At 37.4% G+C, this 18,954-nt stretch overlaps 1 protein-coding gene across 13 annotated transcripts in view; it reads right to left on the bottom strand.

The window, feature by feature from the left end:
• EXOC6 (exocyst complex component 6) overlaps positions 1–18,954 on the bottom strand; it is a 123,038-nt gene that overhangs the window by 59,625 nt on the left and 44,459 nt on the right. For all 13 annotated transcript variants that reach the window (XM_080403603.1, XM_080403601.1, XM_080403602.1 and 10 more), the window contains 7 exons: positions 15,169–15,340; positions 13,829–13,876; positions 13,616–13,706; positions 12,665–12,710; positions 4,668–4,872; positions 3,310–3,465; positions 2,619–2,687 (listed from right to left, as the gene is read on the bottom strand). In XM_080403603.1, the coding sequence (XP_080259729.1) occupies positions 2,619–2,687; positions 3,310–3,465; positions 4,668–4,872; positions 12,665–12,710; positions 13,616–13,706; positions 13,829–13,876; positions 15,169–15,340 (787 nt within the window). The remainder of the gene's footprint in view (positions 1–2,618; positions 2,688–3,309; positions 3,466–4,667; positions 4,873–12,664; positions 12,711–13,615; positions 13,707–13,828; positions 13,877–15,168; positions 15,341–18,954) is intronic.

Below are 18,954 nucleotides of genomic sequence, written 5' to 3' on the forward strand. Positions count from 1 at the left end.
CAGCATTTTTAAGGTTTGTTTTTACTTTATGAACCTATGATTAGGCCAGTGCTATTTAGAATTCCATTACTTGGGTTTCCAAAAAATCTTAAAATCAAATTATTACAGAGATTGTATACTACTAAGCCAGCAATACTTACCTCCGTAAGATATAACAAAGAAAGTTTAAATCTAGTACTTTTAAGTTCATAATGAATATTTCATCATGTTTAGAAATACTGCTAACCTAACAAAATCTGAAAGTAAAAAAGATACTTGGCTTAAAAGTAAAAAAATCCACTTGAAACAAACATGAAACAGAACATTTCTGTTGCAGCAAACTTTACACAGGGTGCTTTAATTCGTACTTACGCATACTGATCAGGCATACTAACCATTCACCTCCAGCCCAAATATGCAGTTTTCAGATGCACAAAGCCACTATGAATATATGAATTATACCTCCGATGCCAAATCTCTACTCAGTCCTGACACAAGCTTCTCAAGTAAAAAAAAAAAAAGGTAGCTGTTCTTCTCAAATCCACACCGAAAATGGAGATGTAAAATATCTTATGATTATAGACTGTGCTATCCTATGGGTCAAGATCAGCAATTCAGGCATAACAACTATTTTAAACAGATGTTCTAAAACAATCAGTAGAACACAGCAACAGCCCTGATGATTCACTCACTGAATAAGCAAAGGAAAGGCAAGATAATATATACTGAAGCAATGCATTTCTTTCACCCAGCTTCAAAAAAATTTATGAGTTTATATCAATAGAAATAATAAATGAGTTCACTTTGGGTTTTAAATTTTCGGAATATTGTTCATGTATCAAGTATTGTTTCACACCATATTTACATTTATTTTGTACTGCTATACAGTGTTTAGTTAAAAGGTAACACTACATGCCAAATGGATCAAGGGTGTTTTCTTGAGAATTTAAATATACAGCTTCTCACATAATATATGGGCTAAAAAAAGCTCTTTATGTATATTGTCCAGAAGTTTCTAGTCTAAAGAAAGGTTACCAATCAATAAACACAGGCTATGTTTGGTATTTATGTATCTCGCAATCACCAGGTTGCAATCACAAACTATGTAGTATTCTGAGGTATATAAAATCCTGCTTTCTTCTTCAACAAGAAACAACAGAGTAGAAAATTTCTGCCCTTTGTAAAAATAGAGTATTTTCTGCAACTTTGTAGAAGAGAGACAATTCACTATGAAGGTGACATTTGCTACGAGATAAGTTTTTGATATAAAAATGTAATGAATAAACCACCTGGTATCAACTCCGCTCCTTTGGTGTCATCATGAAGTTCTCTAAACTCCAAAAGAGATGGTTTACACCAGGAGGTAAACAAGAAGGACTCCAAGAAGTGGTTAATCCACAACTCTTGATAATGCTACCATGGCTTATTAAATAGGTTATGTTGTTAGGAAGGACAGAAGGCCTATTCTGAAGATATCAACAACTGGTGTTTTGATATCAGAGAGCACTCCAAATTGTTTTCTGTCTCCAGTAAATTTGGAGGCTTGTATCAAGGATTCAACATCAGGATCCTTGTCAAGGTGAAAAACAATCACATACTACTTTTAAATGTCATCTATCAATTTTACTTCCTGTTCTTTTATTATATTAACAGAAGAATAAGCAGATGTTGTCAATTCATGTATTTAAGTTTGCACATTCTTTGTTATATGTTATTTCATGCTTATTTCCTTTGTAAAAATAAATGGTCTACTCTTTTTTTTTTTTTTTTAAATAGTTCTGGCAGCTTGTCTTTCTGCCCCTCCTGTTCCTTCATTGAGATGAACAATTACTGACATTAGTGATCCTTTTGTTTGTATTCCTTTTTTTTTTTTAAAGTAACAGTGAAATAACACTTTAAACATTATTTCAAAATACAAGCTTCCATGTTACACAACTGCAAGGATTCTGTAAAAAGAAGATAACCCAGCCTGAACGCTTGAAGCCAGGTCCAGCTGAGATTGTAGGATTAGCAATACTTAAAAGTATTTGATCTATATGCTCCTGATACTTACTCTGTAAGTAATCTGACTACAAAAGTAAATGAGATATAGGAAAGGTGAGAAAATAGGAAGTAATTTGTTACCAAGTTTTCCAAAAAAAGTTTTCGCCCTTGTTAATATCCCTTTTACAGCAGCTAAAATGGGTTATTGTGTCCCTACCACTGAATCCAATCTAATCTGCCTGAGCACAGCCTGTCCCAGTCTCCAGTTTTTGCTTGCTCCTTTGCTCTACTATTCTGATTTCCACAAGATTCAGACTGAATATTCCTGTTTTGTAATATTGATCAGATCTCCCCAAACATCTGGGTAACACGAAACACCTGGGGAAACTGTAAAAGTGCTGATACCACTATTGAGGCAGATATACATATGGTACATATATTCTTAAAACACTTAAGTAGTTAATGTCTTGCTGTGTGTTCTTTATTACACACATAAAATAAAAACATGCCATCTCAGCTGATTCATCCAGAAATGTTACTACTAGAAGCAATAGGCTTGCTTGCTTGCTTAGAAACTATTAAGAGTATGAAAAATATGAGAATTAACATCCAACTTCAAAAGTAAAATATCTTGTGGAGGTCACCTTAATACATACCAAAACTGAGTAGATGTGCAAACACCTATAGACTGGAGAAAAGTCTACAAGATCTTGGGCAGTTAAAACCTGAAGAAGGAAAGGAAAAAGAAAAGTTTATGAAGCATAAAAAGCACATCATCTGCAAAACATGACACGTTACCAATAGAACTTGTCCACTTAATAAGGACCCAAAAATGGATGAGTTACATCACAAAAGAGTAAATTAACCATTCAACTCTCCCCTCCCTTTGTACTACAGTACTAGATTTTGTTACAAGACCAGACTCCTTTCACTGTTTTCAGAGCACCAGAATTAAATGTCTAAATACTCGCTGTTTTATTCAGTTTATAAAGACTGACTATTTGATAGCGTAAATACTACTAACACAAGCTGAAGACCTCAACACAGAAATGCTGGCTTTAGCAATAGCAGAATATTCCAGTGGGCAGGTAATGTATAATGTAAATTGCAACTCAATTCCAGAATAATTACAATCCTATACAACTGAATGTTGCCAAACATGATGCTAAAGCTAGCATTAATACAACTAATATTTTGGCAGCATTTTTTCCCTCCAAAATGCTGTCTGGACCGGTGTTCTCTCGTTCTTCCTGACTAATGTTGACCATCTACAGACAGTATACTGCAAGTTCAATAAACCTGCAAAATTCACTTTAAATAAGATGTACTGATTTAGTATAAAGTTACCTCTTCTTCATGTTCATCATCATCTTCAAACGTTCGCTTCAATGTAATGTCATTCTTGGATTCCAAAATTCTGCTTCTACCTAAATGCATATTCCGACCATAGTTTACATTATTCTGCTTCTGAAGAGCGGTACTAAAGGTTTTCTGCTGCTGTGCCTGTTTTAAGAGTAGTACCAATAAAGAGGGGTGTAATGCAAATTTCATCATGGCTAAGTATATGCTTTGACATGGAAAACAGGTGGTGCTACTGAACACACATCAGTAAAACTCCAAGATACGTGTCCTCAGCCTAAACCAATGATTTTGTCTTTAATCGATTTGGGATGATAAATGAATTCAATAGTGAATTTCTGCATAATTTTCCCCTAATCCCCAGAACACAATTTTAAAGGTAAAAAAATTTTTAAAGTAATCTGTAGTTTTCCTGATCATAAAATGCAAACAGAGAACCAATATGTCAATGATGTACAGTTATCACAGAGCTTCCAGCCCTTTATTTGCTGTCTTCAGTTAAGCCTTAGTGAGCAGGCAGCTGCAGAAGCCAAATGCACTATATTGTCCTTACTACTGAAAGAAATACAACAAGGCAGCACAGCATAATCTTGCAATTAAGTTTAATTTATAATAATCAACAGTGCATTTTACAAGAACCTTACATGACAAAATGGCAACCCAACCTGAGCTCTGCTGAACAAAAAGTGAAATGAAAACCTTACTTGCTCTCCGAATAAATTTCAAAAGCATTAACTGCTTTAAAGCTTGCCCAGCACCACTGCTTTGAAGTAGCAAATTATTTTGTGATGGAATAGGCAAGGGCTCCAGCTGTCCCAGTCTCCTCCTGGCTCTCACCTCAGCCCTCTGTATTAGTAGTACTTTTGAAAGAACTAGGCAGTTATCTCAACACTTTTAGTCTTTTTCACCCTCGCCAGCTGGCCAGACAGGCTGCTCTTTGTTTTAGTGTAGTAGCTGCTCGGTTACAGACTTGTCTAGTTGACTACTCAAAGTATTTGACAATTTTTTGCAACTTAAGATATATAGCATTTCTCCTTCCTTTCCCAGGGAGGAAACTACTTCTTGTCCAGGATGCCAATACAGATTTGGAAAGAAAGTTTGATGCTACTGAGGTGTCACACTGCTGCTTCCTGTGTTAGCCAGGGACCACTAGAGCTGAGAACTTCACATCCAGGAGAAGAAACTAGCCAAGATACTAGCAAGCATTTCACAACTCTTCACCTTCACTCAGAGATCTATGTGATGACTGTAATCCTTAGACAAATCTTTTGGGCTAATCTGAGACTATCGACACTGATATTTTCAGTAGATAACAGGACCGAACTCATCCTGTTAGGTCAGCTTACCTGCTTCATGGCAGTCTCCCCAATTCTGTCAGAATGCTTTCGAATACTCTCTAAGAAATCCTTGAGATCTGACATGGATATTTCTTTTATTTCTTCACGCAGCTTTGGAAGATTTTCTATCATTATCTGGCAGAACCGGTACTGGCTAACTCTAGGAAGATACAGATGTTCTAGCTGTTCCATTGTTTTTAAAGCAGAATAGTATCTACAAAGAGATTAAAATCAAATTATGTAACTTCTTATAATTTTTTAATAAAATACTTCATCAAATATAGGGTATCAATAATACATGCAATCAATATAAATCTAGCAAAATTACTCTGTTCTTAGAAAAATTAAGAAATAAAAAGTCATCCATATAATGCTTTATTTTGGCAAAAAATATTGAATTGTTATGGTGACTCAGTCAAGCCAAAATTTCAAATAGACTCCTATGGTATTAGCTGTTCTGAACAGAGTCCTAACACCACAGGGAGCATCCTGCAGAATAGAGGCACTAAAGTAATAACAATTATCTTCCCTTCTAGATTGAATTTATTAGGGTTTTTTATGAGTTCTTTTTTCTGAAACACAAACTGCCCATCACCCAACATTGCAGTATGTGCACCAAACAATGAAAAAAAGCTTGGAAAAGTGTGCCTGTATCTATCTGCCTTCTTTAGGTATAAGTGAACATATACACACATCTGCACCCACCCTCTTTCCACCATCCATAGCTGGGGAGGATACATATACACTTATCTCAAGCAGTATTTTTTCCAGCAGTATGTCATATTTTGCTGTAAATCATGAATCTATTCACTCTTCTGACAAAATACAGTATATCCCACCAAGAAAACAACTACTTTGAATAAGCATTAAGGTCAGAGGGTTTTAAAAAACCCCAAAACAACAAAGACTGCGTAATTTTCTCTAATATGCCATGTTCTGTTAGTCTACAGACCATTTGTAGAAGAAATATGGAAGATATAGCCTGAGAGAGAGAAAAACCAAAACAGAAAGAAATACCTCCTCTCATGTCCATACACTATGCAGATATTGTACAGTATGATCATAGCTATCTTGTGAAATTTTACATAAGGGACTATGATTTTAAAGAAATACTTAAGTTAAAACTAAGCATAAAAAGTGATTAGACTGCAAAATAAATATAAAAAACCCACAGACAGATTCAAACAATTTTGACAACAGAAAGCTACCAAACACCAAGACATCAACTCTCTCTACTACTACAGTTATTTATCTGTCTTCACTCTCAGTTCTCTCACAGATTACAGCGGTTGTGGCCAAGACTTGTTAAAACCATTTACCAACTTCAGGCCTGTAAGCATACAAGTAAATTTTGATGCTTGCAGCTGATTTAGGGAAACATTTAAAGAAGGAAATTTTAATTGAGGGAAATTGATTTCCCATGCTCCCTCTTATAATCAGTAGAGAGTTAAAAACCACAAGGAGGTGATTCAGAGCTGTCAGGCTCCTGAAGTCAATTCCCTTCTCTATCTTATTTTGAAATGCCACACAGGCTCCTAAGGCAGAATGCTTCTGAAAATTTTTACTTTACTGAAAAGTTGAAGCAAAACAGAAGTGAGTCAATTCTGAGATAGACAGCTAAACTGAGAAGGCAATAAACAGAAGCACCATGATCAACAAATCCATGATGTTGACAGCATTTTAAAGAGAGGTGCAGGAAACAGGTTGAACGTGAATATGACAGAAATCAGTTGTAGATGTGACAGTAAGTTTCCTTCATGCAGTATTCTTACCAGCCACTCAGCCCAGGAGGCTTTTGGAAAAATGCATTTAGTTTGGCTTATTAGAACAGAATAAGATGAACCAATGCCTTCTAGCTTGGTCTTGAATAGGAAAAGTAGAAAAACTGAAATCAGACTGAGTTAACTTGCTGTTAGTTCCAATCCTTTCTTTCCACAAATGCAGAATAATATCCTTAGCCTGTTTTTAGCTTTTTGTATTGGAATCTTAGTTTCTTTTTCTTTTTGAAAGTCCTACACAATCAGTACTGGAAAATTACCAAACCATTTTGAAAGGGAAAAGCTGGATATAAGCAAAGTCCCTTCAAATGTTCAAGAAAACCTGGAAAACTGTCCTTTCCAGTTTTTTTGTTTCTGGATATTACTTTGCAGATATAGTGAGTAAACACTTTCAAACTGAAATACAATTCAAGCCGCTGGCCCCCCTTCTGTAGACGAGCAATAAAAAATTATTAATACTACAGTTGTAACTTCTTGTTCCATTCTGAAATAAACACATTCTTTTCAGTTTTCTCAATCAAGATATTTCTAAGCTAACAATTCAGCACAGTTGGAGGATGGGAAAAATCTCTTTTATTCCAGAACACAACTGCTTTCAGGAGACTGCAAATAAAGAGGTTTCAAGTGCAAATTAGGAGCTTTTGTTTAATATATACTTGGTTTATGTAAAATATACATAGGGCAATGGGAATGTTGCAGATAAGAAGGGGTCTGGGAGGTTTGTGTGTGTGGTTTTTGGTTTTTTAAATAGTAAATGACAAGGAGTGCCACATGGTGAGACTTCTGGGGAATAAAACCATAATAGCATCAAAATCGTATAAAAGGTTTTTATTTAAATTATACAGATCAGCTTATCAGAACACTGTTAGTTCATCTGGAAGGTTTTTGACTGCTGCCTCTGAGATCAAAATTAACATAATCCATTTTAAATCCACTCTAGAGTCCCCCACTAATTATATATATATGGAGCTCGGGACCTTGCCCTTTTAACATCTGTTCTGATAAAGCACCGAAGTCTTATTAATTTGAAGGTCACCTGCAGGTCAGGATTTAAACTAAAAAGTTTTGCGTATCATTTCATGGATTGACGTAGTTGTATGTTTTCATTCCATAGATTTAACTCTATGCTGAAAATTTTGACAACAATATTATTAGTTCCAATCATATATTATCAAATATATAAGGTGAGGATGACCCATTTGACTACAAATGAGTTAAAGAAGTATCTTCAATGTTATTTTTTTCATATAAATATAGCAGTCCTCTGTCTATTCTTCTGAGCTAATCTTAAAAGAATATGTTCCCCAGCGCAAAATTTATAATGTAAGCTTAGCAATTGAAGACACAAGTTTGAAACACCAGTAGAGGTCATATGATAAGACTGATCCATCTTGTCCTCAGAACCAGTAAAATCGATCTTACGGTTTTCTAACATCTCCAACTATAAAAATGGAAGCTTCTAAAACTAGCAAGAAGCAGGACTGGATTTTTATCAGTGGAGTATCATTAAGAGAAATACCACAACTTATTAAGTAAGCCACATCAAGTTAAACTGGAGCAATCCAGAAGCTACACAGGACAGGAGCCAGATTAACTCAAAGGCTGTGAATTTTATTGAACATAATGTATTTTCACAAAAGCCTTTTGAGTAAAGAAATGTATAGCCATGTCCCAAAACTTCCTGCTGAAAAAACACAAGGACAGACAATAACCTTAAAATTCTTATTTTATTTTAATTAAGGAAACAAACTTAATTTATGAAGAAAAAATAGTAGTGTTCTCCAGCTTTTGTGCTTCCCTCAAATGCAAATACTGTATATTCCTGCTTACTGCATTTCCATTGAGTAAATATGAAAAACTTTTTGTATTCTACCAAACAAATTTAAGGGAAGTTCATTGCAACAATATTGTGGAAAAGTCACATTCACAGAGATCTTGAAGATGATATATTGAAATTGCAACTGAAGACCTTCCACCACAAGAAAAATTATTTACTTGGTTTGTTTTAAAAATCTAGTTGCCTTAACAAGTCTAAACTTAATTTTCAAACTTCCCCAGCATACCAATTTTATCAGTTTCCCCAAAGGACCATGAACTGAGATCAGGGCACTACCAACTCTGAAACTTCTGTAAAGTGCATCAAAAGCTTAGTATTTCTGAAAATCAGATTAAAAAGTTGCTGTGTGAAAAATCCAAGATCTGTGGATTACCTTTTTCATTCATAATGATGTGGTCAGAGATTTTTTAAAAACAGAAATTGTCAAACAGGGTCATGAGAATGGTGAGAAAGCAAGCAGCTGACAGCTCGGTATCAAGTACATATTTTGATGGGTTTTTTTGCCAGATCCATGATAGCTATGGGGATATCGATTTGCAGTTGGTAAAATCCAGTGCTTCATTTTGACATGGCTCCAAAACAATGCAGAAAACCAAAATCAGATCACAATTTTCTCTGTTCCATTATCTTTCCAGACAGACATGGGTAGAATCAAATTATATAAATTATTAAGTCTTCCTATTTGCATTCTTTATGTCTTAAGGTTTACTTGAATGTTTGGAAGGTTTATGCACAGAAAGGCTGCATGACCTTCTCAGTAAGACTTAGCAACCCAAATAACTAATCAACTCTGTCCTTCCCACAGTTCAGAAGAAAGCTTATAGTAAGGTCAGAAAACAAATCCAAGGCTTTCAGGGCACTCTGAAAGACCATACTCTTTGTTTAGTCCTTCTCACAGTAGATGCGAGAAGGTTCAACAGCAACCCTAGCAGATTGATTTATTTAATTATTTTCATTGTATAGAGGGTTTGGGGGTTTTTTTGTAATACTTATTGTGGAAGAAGACTTGCAAAACCACCAGTTCTAACAATTCCCAATTAGACCACAATCACTTGAAGCAGCTGGGAACCTTCTCTAGAGACACATATCAAAATCCAAATGCACAGACCATGGTAACAGATCAGTATAAAATGTGTGAGACCTTATCTCTGTCTTAAAATTAAAGATTGAGATTGTTCAGTCTAAATGCATAGTCCCTACTGGGTATTTTGGACAGCAGTAGAAAAACCACACCTCTCCCTTGTGCTTCCTCAGCTAAGACTTTAAACCCTCCGTAACTCTTTCCAGCCAATTGTGCCTGGTTGGAGCAGATTCCACAGTTACTTCCTCTCACAACTATAGTTCTTGTCAACTTGTGTTATCCATGGCTCAAGAGACAGATAAATAGGATACAGAGACTTTCACCTCTAGGTCATCAGTTCAAATGTAGCACATGTTTGTAGGGACCGTAAGTTGCTATCAATAGATGGCTTTTCGGACTCCTCAGTAAACCTCCATCCCATCTGCATAAACCAGTATGTATTCCAGACCCAAAATCCTGCATTATCTTAAAAGGCATCTGCCATGGAGAAAAAGAAATGGAATTCCAATCTTTATCCTAGAACAACTGTCTCCCAAAACCAGAATATCCACACTTCTGTCTTCCTTGCCTTTGAACATTAGAAATGTTAGTTTTATTCATAGTGCAAGACTAAGAAAATGGAAAAATGAAGATATATTCTAAGAGGCTGCAGAGAAAGTTAAAAAAAAAAAAAAAGCAGTCTTTTTTTTAAAAAAAGACCAATGAAAGCTTTGCTGCATTTACAAAGCTCAGTAAAGGCATATGCCAAAAACCACCTTTGCCTAAAATAAACTTTCATCATTGTTTTAAGACACAGATTGTGAATGCTCCTCTATGACTCTTCCAGGAAAGCTTCACAGCAAAACTCAGAAAGGTCAATTTTGAAACACCTTGTATCTGCACACATCAGCTATCAGGTCTTTGCACTGATGCTATGGATGTACTTGCTATTGCTCAATCACGTAGGTACAAAGGCCAGGATACACTCACTCTCTGGTTCTGTGGCCTGCTAAGCCACAAGGAAATTACCATTTGAATTACCTGCAAGTAATTCACAGGATAGCCACCTCTGGGCTATATTATAGGGAAATGTAAGTCACAAGCAAAGTAGTAACTGTAGCGTAGCTAATGAAAGAGATATCTCAGCTGGAGCAGTAGCCTGCAGCAGAGTCTAAACCTTCCGCACTCCATGTGATTTCAAGGTATGATACATCAAAGCTATGGCATGTCCCCTCTCTCTTAGATCTTCTTATGGTATGACAATGACATGTCCAAACCCCTCAATTCAGTGTATCGTCCTTTGACTTTTAAGACTTCCTGTCTGGCAACTCGTCCACAGGAAAATTATCAGATCTGAATCTCTTAAATAATAGAAACTTAGTTTTAGATTTAAAGAATGCTGATGATTTCTCAGAAAGCACATCAACCATCAGTGGACTCTACAAAACTGCTAGCAAACGTGGAATCAAAATGCTAAAAGCCATCTGTAATTTTATCTAACCTAAGTGATCTCTGCATGATGAGAATTTGTCCTAATGTCCTAATGACACTAGGAACTATAACTTCCCTTTCAATTGTAAAACTGGGATGCTGCTTGTCTTGCCTGACAGCAAGGGAATGACAGAATGCAAGCCTTGATCTCAGTGTTTCTGTATTTTCAACACGCTAAAGGTAGCACACACTACAGACTACCTTGCAGAAGGAAGCAGTGCAATTCAGGCAGCACACCCTGTAGTCTGTTCTCTGATCACAGTAGCAAGGGCATAGGACTGTTTACAGCTTTCTGCTGAGCTGCTTCAAAAACACTACAATGTGCTGCCAGCTGCTCTAAGCAGATGTCAAACCAGTGTCCTGTTCAGAGGAAATAGCATATAGTAGTAGTCAAGCTGACAAGATCTACCACACTGGTTCATGTCTAGCAAGTTTTGATTGTAATAAGGGGACAGAATAGTGCCATAGCTATTAAGTTACTCTTAAGGCTCTTACAGAGCCTTCTTCTGCGTAAGACCTCCCAGACAGCATGTGTGCCCAAGTATTAAGCAGCATACATAACACTGTCAAAGATGCATCAGATTTTCTGCAATGTGGATTGATTTGATGTGTACAGTAGATCTGATGCATTTTGGACATGTCTGCACACAGGCTTTAGAGCTCATTTACTCATATACAGCGTCCATTGTTGAGGATTTTCTGATGTCCGGTGGTATGGCTGGAGGTGTTGGCTACCCAGACAAAAGAAATCCAGACAAACAGTCCAGAAGTAAATCTAGATTACACAGTAGCCCTGTAGACACCTGACTATGCATAGCCAGCTCCAAACGGAAACAGTCAGGTCCAGACAGACTTGTTAGCAGGAGCTTGCTGCAGCGGTGCCAGGTGCACAAAGAGGCAATGACAATGATCACAAATCCAGCAAGGAAGACACGGAGCAATTGGTGTGACTGAGGCTGTACGAAAAGAAGGCACGGATGAAGGTGGTAATGATGCTGTAGAAATCATGAAGAAGAAAACACCAGCAGTGGTGCTCCTGGGGCGGGCACGCACAAGGTGCAAGGGGCAGCCCCAGCGGGATAGGATTAACAGCTACAGAGGGCAGGGGCAGCCAAGCTTCCATGGAGAGAGAACTGGGGATACTGGGGTTACAGCAGCAGTGTGTGGCTCTCTGAGAAGATGGAAACTGAAGACACAACAGAAGAAGGAGCAACTGGTCACACATCAGTGAGAAACTATTCTTCTAACAATTTATTTTTAATTATGGTTTTAATTTTTTTTAAAAAGTCCAGCTGTCACAAAGGGGAAAAAAAACAAACCACAAAATATTTTCTGCACTTCATTCTCATAGTTCCATTTGAGCAAAAGATTAGCATAGAGATACCAGATAGGTCTAAAGAAAGTTATCTGGAGTGAAATGTCCTTTTTTCTTGAAAAATGAATTTTATTTAAATACATGATGATAGATTAATTAGGTATTAATGTATTCTGAAAGACCTTTACTCCCTAAGGATCTTATTCTTGCTCCTTAAACTTTTTCAAGTATTAAAAAAAATACACTCTCCTTGGCATTTTATAATCATAATTTCACTGCATGTCATGTTTATTTACGTAAATTTTTTTTCAAGGCAATCACTAAGCTCCTAAAACTCTGTATATTTAATATAACATTTGTTCACTTGTGGTTACAGTCTTGAAACACAGACAAGGTATTATGAAAAGAAGACTACACGTACCAAGCTACAGGACTTAGAATACTTACCTGTTTACATTTGTGTTTGCTATTCCATCCATTTACTTACAAATGTTGTATTTTACTCATAGAAATAAGTTCACTCACCTTTTTACATTCATCTGTTCTTTCAGTTTGCTGTACATTTCCAGCACTGCATAAAAACAAGCAGATTAAGCCATGGATCTTATTGCGGTTTTAGTTAATGAAAGAGGAAAATATATACTGCAAAGGACAAAACAAATGATAGAAAAGGATATGCTAATTTTACCTTATTTAATTCCTACTGCAACATAAATGTAATAAACTAGCAAAAAATGTTCCAGAATGCAGCTAAGAAAAAAAAGAACTGAACTCTTAACAGCTTCTAAATAAAAAAGAATTAAGATGAAACAGAACAGTAGACAGCATATATATCAAGCATATGCATTAACTTACTACATACCATAACTTTATCTGCATTACCAGTCTATGACCTGTCTCCATTAAATGGCAACAGTACCACCTACTGTACCCATAACAAGTCAACAAGACTTTACAAAGAAGTCTCAAATCTGTTTTACACCAATATCACAAATAGAATAAAACCCTTGTAGAGCTTTGTGCAATCCTCCAACATTACCTTTGTGAAACATCATTTAGAGCCCTTATATTTTATTAAATAAACACCTGTAATGACACAGAGCTGTAAGTACATCATCAAAACAGAATCATTAGTATTTTCACTAGAATTCAAACAGTTAAAACCACGTTCTTAAGCAACAAAGTCATTAGTTTTCATATTAAAGATATTACAACATTTAAAGCTGTAGGTGGCTACACTGTTTGCATCACTTGCATCTGTCTCGCTGCCTGCTCCCAAGGTGTCATAATTGCTCTACATCAAATATTGTGAAAGACATGGAACCTACATGTTGACAACTTTGTAAAACCCATTACTTTTTTTGTTAAGCTGGATATTACAGGACCACAACTTAAAAAATAAAATTATTTTCCATTTTGGCTATTGTGACTTACTTTTTTCATTTGCTATCATATTTAGCTATAGGTCACGCTCACCTGGAAGACACAACCGTAGTTTTTCCACAACTGTTGTAATATTCCGTTGCTGAACTCTACATTGGATGATTTCCTCTGTCTGGGCTATCACCTTAGAGATTAAATAAAAAAAAAATTAAAAAAAAGGAAAGAAACTCACAATTAGATTATGCAAAAAAAATTAATTTGCTACAAATACTCATAATGCCCATATAGGAAGCATCATTTTCTCACCTCTTTCCCAGCATCCTGAAGCCTTCGGTTGGTATCAGTAACTTGGACCTTAAAAATAATTTCACCTTTGTTAGACAAATATGCATATATTGCCCTGATGTGACTGCTCACCCTTGTAATCAGATCATGCTTCATGAGAAACTTAGAACAAAGAAATGCAAATTCAAATTAACTCTACAGCTTGAACTTGAACTTTTGATCGCAAAGGGCTTTTGTTAACTTCAATTACTTATGACAGTTCTTTCTAACAGATTCTGTGGCAAACTTCTCAAATTTACTTGGGATTTTTGAACTTTCCTTGTTTCTGTAGGTCTGTCAAACAATTCAAATCATTGACCCAATTGACCACTGGTCCCTTTTTGATAACCTCAATGAGCTCTATGGGCCATTCATTGTCTGTAAGAAATGGTGATTGCATTTTATGGTAATTAAACATTCATACTTTGCTGAATGCAAACACTGGGTGGTTGATTAACATCAAACGTGGAAATCTCCAAACCACAGCAACATTTTAATGCTGCAGGTGCAGGCAAAGCTCGACCTCAGATTTTCCCACATAGTAAGTGACTCATTAGGTCATCATAATAAGGAAGCACATTCTAGTTTATTAAAAATCTCATTAATTTCTGAACAAAGATGCTCAATGACCTCATTGACGCTGTATTTGGTCTCTTGTTATCTGAATATCCTTTATATAATGCTCTTCTAATCATAACCTCTGATGAACTATGCTCATTCTGTCTGGTGTGCATATTTTGCTCTCAAAAGTGTAAAGAGAGCTAAAAGGGACAGATCTCATAATTCAATATTCTGCATTCTGATTTGGAAGTAAAACTTAGTTCTCATTTCTAATGAAAACTACTAATTCCACCTACTCTCCTACTCATTACAAGGTTAAGAAAATTTATTTTTCATGCATAATTCTAGTATTTTTATTTTTCTAATCAAGATTTTAGAATTTTCTAAGGTCTGACATATAAACACATGATTAGAAAAAGACCTATGAAAGAAATAATGGGTTTACCATTTATTGTTCTTTACCTTATGTGAAAGCCTTTAAAAAGGGGAAAATAATTTTGGTAACATTTTCTGAAAGCGTACATTTTTAAAAAAAATCAGAATTAAACATAATAAAATATTCAGCTTTGTAAATGTAAATTACTGGATAAAGCAACACAGCTCCAATCACAAATCGTAAATAATCCACTTTCAAAAAATTGTTGCAAACATCAGAGTGTATTGATAATCACTCAACTCTTAGTCTTCAGTAGAAGAGTCAAGATCCTTCTTTTAAATTCAAAGACAATGATACATGAAACTCTGAAAAAATAGTTCCTTACCTTTAATTTTTCTGCATCAGCCCTAACTTTAAGAAGTTCTGTAATAGCATCCACAAAGCCCTGATGGTGAAAATTGCACATCTTTTCTATCTCCCTGTCATGGTTACGTATGCAGGCATCTAGTTTTTCCATAAACCTCTGATGTGCATTTGGTTGGTCATCATACACAGACCTGTTTAAATACAAATAAGAAAATCCAAGTTTACTTTTTCCCCCAGTTAAAAACAGTACGTAAGGATTTTTATTGAAATCTACTTCTTAAAAACAAAAGCACACAAACTTGATGTTATAGTGGCATCATTTGTGATCCACTCCACCAAAATCAGCATTAAAAGAAAGAGATGGCGCAAAACTGAGAATTGAACCCAGCCCTTATGGCATTAATCCAGGTGCTTAACCAGTTACATCATGGTTGACCTGAGTCTCACTGGTCTGTTATTTATGCCCTAATGCTCAAATATGGGTACAAAAGAATTGGTTTCTCTGACTACCTCAAATAGCATGGATCACTTTTCCATCAAATTCCACTCTTTGCTAAATATAAAGAAGTGCAAACATACAAACTTGCTTTTCTGGTATTCCTAACACCAGAGTTATCTCACTAAATCAGGGTAAGATGCTTCCAGCCAGAATGACAAGAGCACTCTGCTGGACCCCTGGCAGAAGGCAATCCCACTGCTCCCTGCTGCCGCCTGCCCGGCTGAACATCTCCCAAACCAAAACCATGACACGCACATGCCTAAAGCTGCTGCCTCTATAGGACCTAACTTTCAGGAATGGCTAAAATCAGGTCTTTTGGTTTATTTTACTAACTGTTTGAATAGTACACCTATAAACCTCAAGCAGGAAACATGACTCCTGGAGAAATCACGGGCGTAGCTTGCTGAGCTGTGTCACACACAGAAAGCTGCATGGAAAAATGCTCAAGTGTGAGGGTGAGCAACGGAGAGAGGGCAATTTACAAGCCTTAGACTTTAGCAGAGGAAGCAAGAAAAGAGGTATTACAGAGAACTGTACCAGAAACAATGGTACGAAGTCTCCCAAGAAAGGTAAGGCACAGGCAGTTCCAAATAACTTGACATAGCAACAACAGCAAAGACAGGTAATTTTTGAGGCAGCTTTTCAGATGGAATCAGTGGCAATACAAGGCCAACAGCATGCTGGCCTGTATCAGAAACAGCGTGGCCAGCAGGGCCAGGGCAGCCATTGCCCACTGTACTGGGCACTGGTGAGGCCGCCCCCCGAGCCCTGTGTTCAGTTTGGGCCCCTCGCTACAAGACAGACATTGAGGGGCTGGGGCGGGGGCCGGGGCACGAGTCGCACGAGCAGCGGCCGAGGGGGCTGGGGCTGTTCAGCCTGGGGAGGGGGCGGCTCGGGGGGGCTTATCGCTCCCTGCAGCTGCCTGACAGGGGCTGTAGGCAGGGGGGGTCGGGCCCTGCCCCCAGGGAACAAGCGACAGGACAAGAGGGAACGGCCTCAAGCTGCACCAGGGGAGGTTTGGATTGGATAGGAGGCAAAATTTCTTCACTGGAAGGGTGGTGAAGAACAGGCTGCCCAGGGAGGTGGTGGAATCACCATCCCTGGAAGCGTTCAACAAACACGTAGATGCGGTGCTTAGAGGCATGGTTAAGTGATGGACTTGGCAGTCCTGGGTCAACAGTTGGACTTGATGTTAAAGGTCTTTTCCAATCCAAATGATTCCATGACATAGTCACACAGACAAACACGCCTGTACTGCAGACTACAAGTGTTCAATAAGGTCAGGAGATCAAAAACCTGTTTGTTTTTTTAGCCTCTAATTTCCTTTCATAATTACAAAGTTTTCTCCAGAAATCTGTAAGGAGAAGCTGCTTTAAAAAAATAAAAATATATATATAAAAAAAATCTTAAGTTGGGTAGGAGGGGAAAGAAGCTTAACTTCCAATGCTCTCAGCGTTGCTTGCAGGAGTACAGTCTTAAGTTCAACACTTGGGCAACAGGGAGTCAAAATCTCTAAAACTCTTGAGTGGAGAGAAAGTACTTCACTCCCAGTCTTCTCAGAGAAGTATGACTTCCCATATTCTTCAAGATCCTCTTTTCTAACCAAACAGCTGTGCTCTGCCAAGATCTGGGGTCATCAGCACCCGTTCAACAAGCCTATAGCTGAGTGTCTGACAAGAACCTGACCTTCCAAGGAAGAAAAGGGTATAGAAGAGATTGAAAGGGCTCTTGTAACTAGATTCTTCATCCTTTTTGAGTTCTTTTTCCCTTTGACAATACTCAGAGAAGCAACAAATCAGAGAAATGAGAAAGATAATAAGCTGTCCTACACGCCAAAAGAAGCAAGCCAATTCCTGATTGCCTGCTTGCTATCGGTATTTTCTCAGGGAAAAATCTATTCAATAAAATATTGCTAGAATATCCTCCTTTCACTTATAGGAAAATAAGGCTAGGGTACTGAAAGGCAGGCTCTTTTCTCCAAAGTGCACCAGGTAAAAAAAAAATCTAAGATTGTTGACCCATGAAGTAGTTCACAAAAGGAAAAACACCCCTCACCCTTTCCACCATCACAGTTCGAAATAACACCTGGAAGGAGCAAATGTGTGACAGTCAGCTTCTCCTCCTAAAGGTTCCTGTCAGACTGCCTGGAAAAGACCCCTCAAGGCTGCCCAGGATGACTGAGGTTTAAACCTCAGGACTGTGGTGGAAGATCATGAGTGACCCAAACCCGCCAGTGGGATACACCTACACACAAAACCTGGTGCTGGATGGATGGAAAAGCAGCAAACTGGCCTGGGAAGAAAGAAAGGTGCAAGACACACAGTCAGCACTGAGTGAGCTCTCATTAGGCAACCTAATGTTCTGCATCTGAAGGCACAGGGGGAAGCGTGTAAACCGTACCACTGTTACCTGTAAAGAAATGGGGAAGGGATGATAAAAAGGTTCAACAACTGATGCTGCAGTGTTCCAAAATACACAGTACAAGCCAGTTACAGAAGTGCTGCTCTGTCTCTATAAGAGTCCACTACAAGGTGGACAGAGGGACACCCATCTGTTTCCAGAGTACTGTTCCTGGCAACAAATAAAAACATTAGGAGGACCAGAGGCATCAGATACTGCCTTCACAGATACTGGGCATGCATGAGCTTCCTCTGAATGGGCTGGACTCACCATCTATTCTGCACTGGATGCTAAGCAAAACCAGAAGAAAAGTTCAATTTATAACTGCTTCCTTCAGCCTTTTATTTAAGGGTGGAAGAAGTCTCCAAGTTTAGGTCTCCTTCCAATGCTTTCAAAGGGAAGTGAGAGAGAAGTATCATCACCAAGACAAGAGACTTCAATCTATCACTGTATACTTATAACGGAGTTGTGCAACATAACCATAAGTGAAAAAAGTAGTAAAGCACAGTAGACCAAATATACCTAAAATGAGAACAAGACTGTAAAAAGATGGTACAAGAGGAACTCCATACTTGAGTTTGTACCACCAAACTTTCTTTGGTGGTAGCAATGCAACATCTTTTTGCGCTTAATTATAGCCTGACGATTTTGGCATATCCACTAGCTGCAGTTCAGTATGGCTGTCTTGATACCTTTCTATCAATTTCAGATCTGCTAACACTGGCAAACATGCTATTAAAATACCAAGGAAAATAATTTGAGATCAGGAGATCTCTCTTTAAAATGTTATCAAACAATTCCAGACAACACAGCCAGAAATTCTGGAAGCACATAAGATACAGCATAGGCAAGACAGGACTCACTGTTACAAAAATCAGTATTTACTATTTTTTTCTCAATATGAAA

This window comes from Falco punctatus, assembly GCF_963210335.1.
Source record: "Falco punctatus genome assembly, chromosome: 9".
Lineage (NCBI taxonomy): Eukaryota > Metazoa > Chordata > Aves > Falconiformes > Falconidae > Falco > Falco punctatus.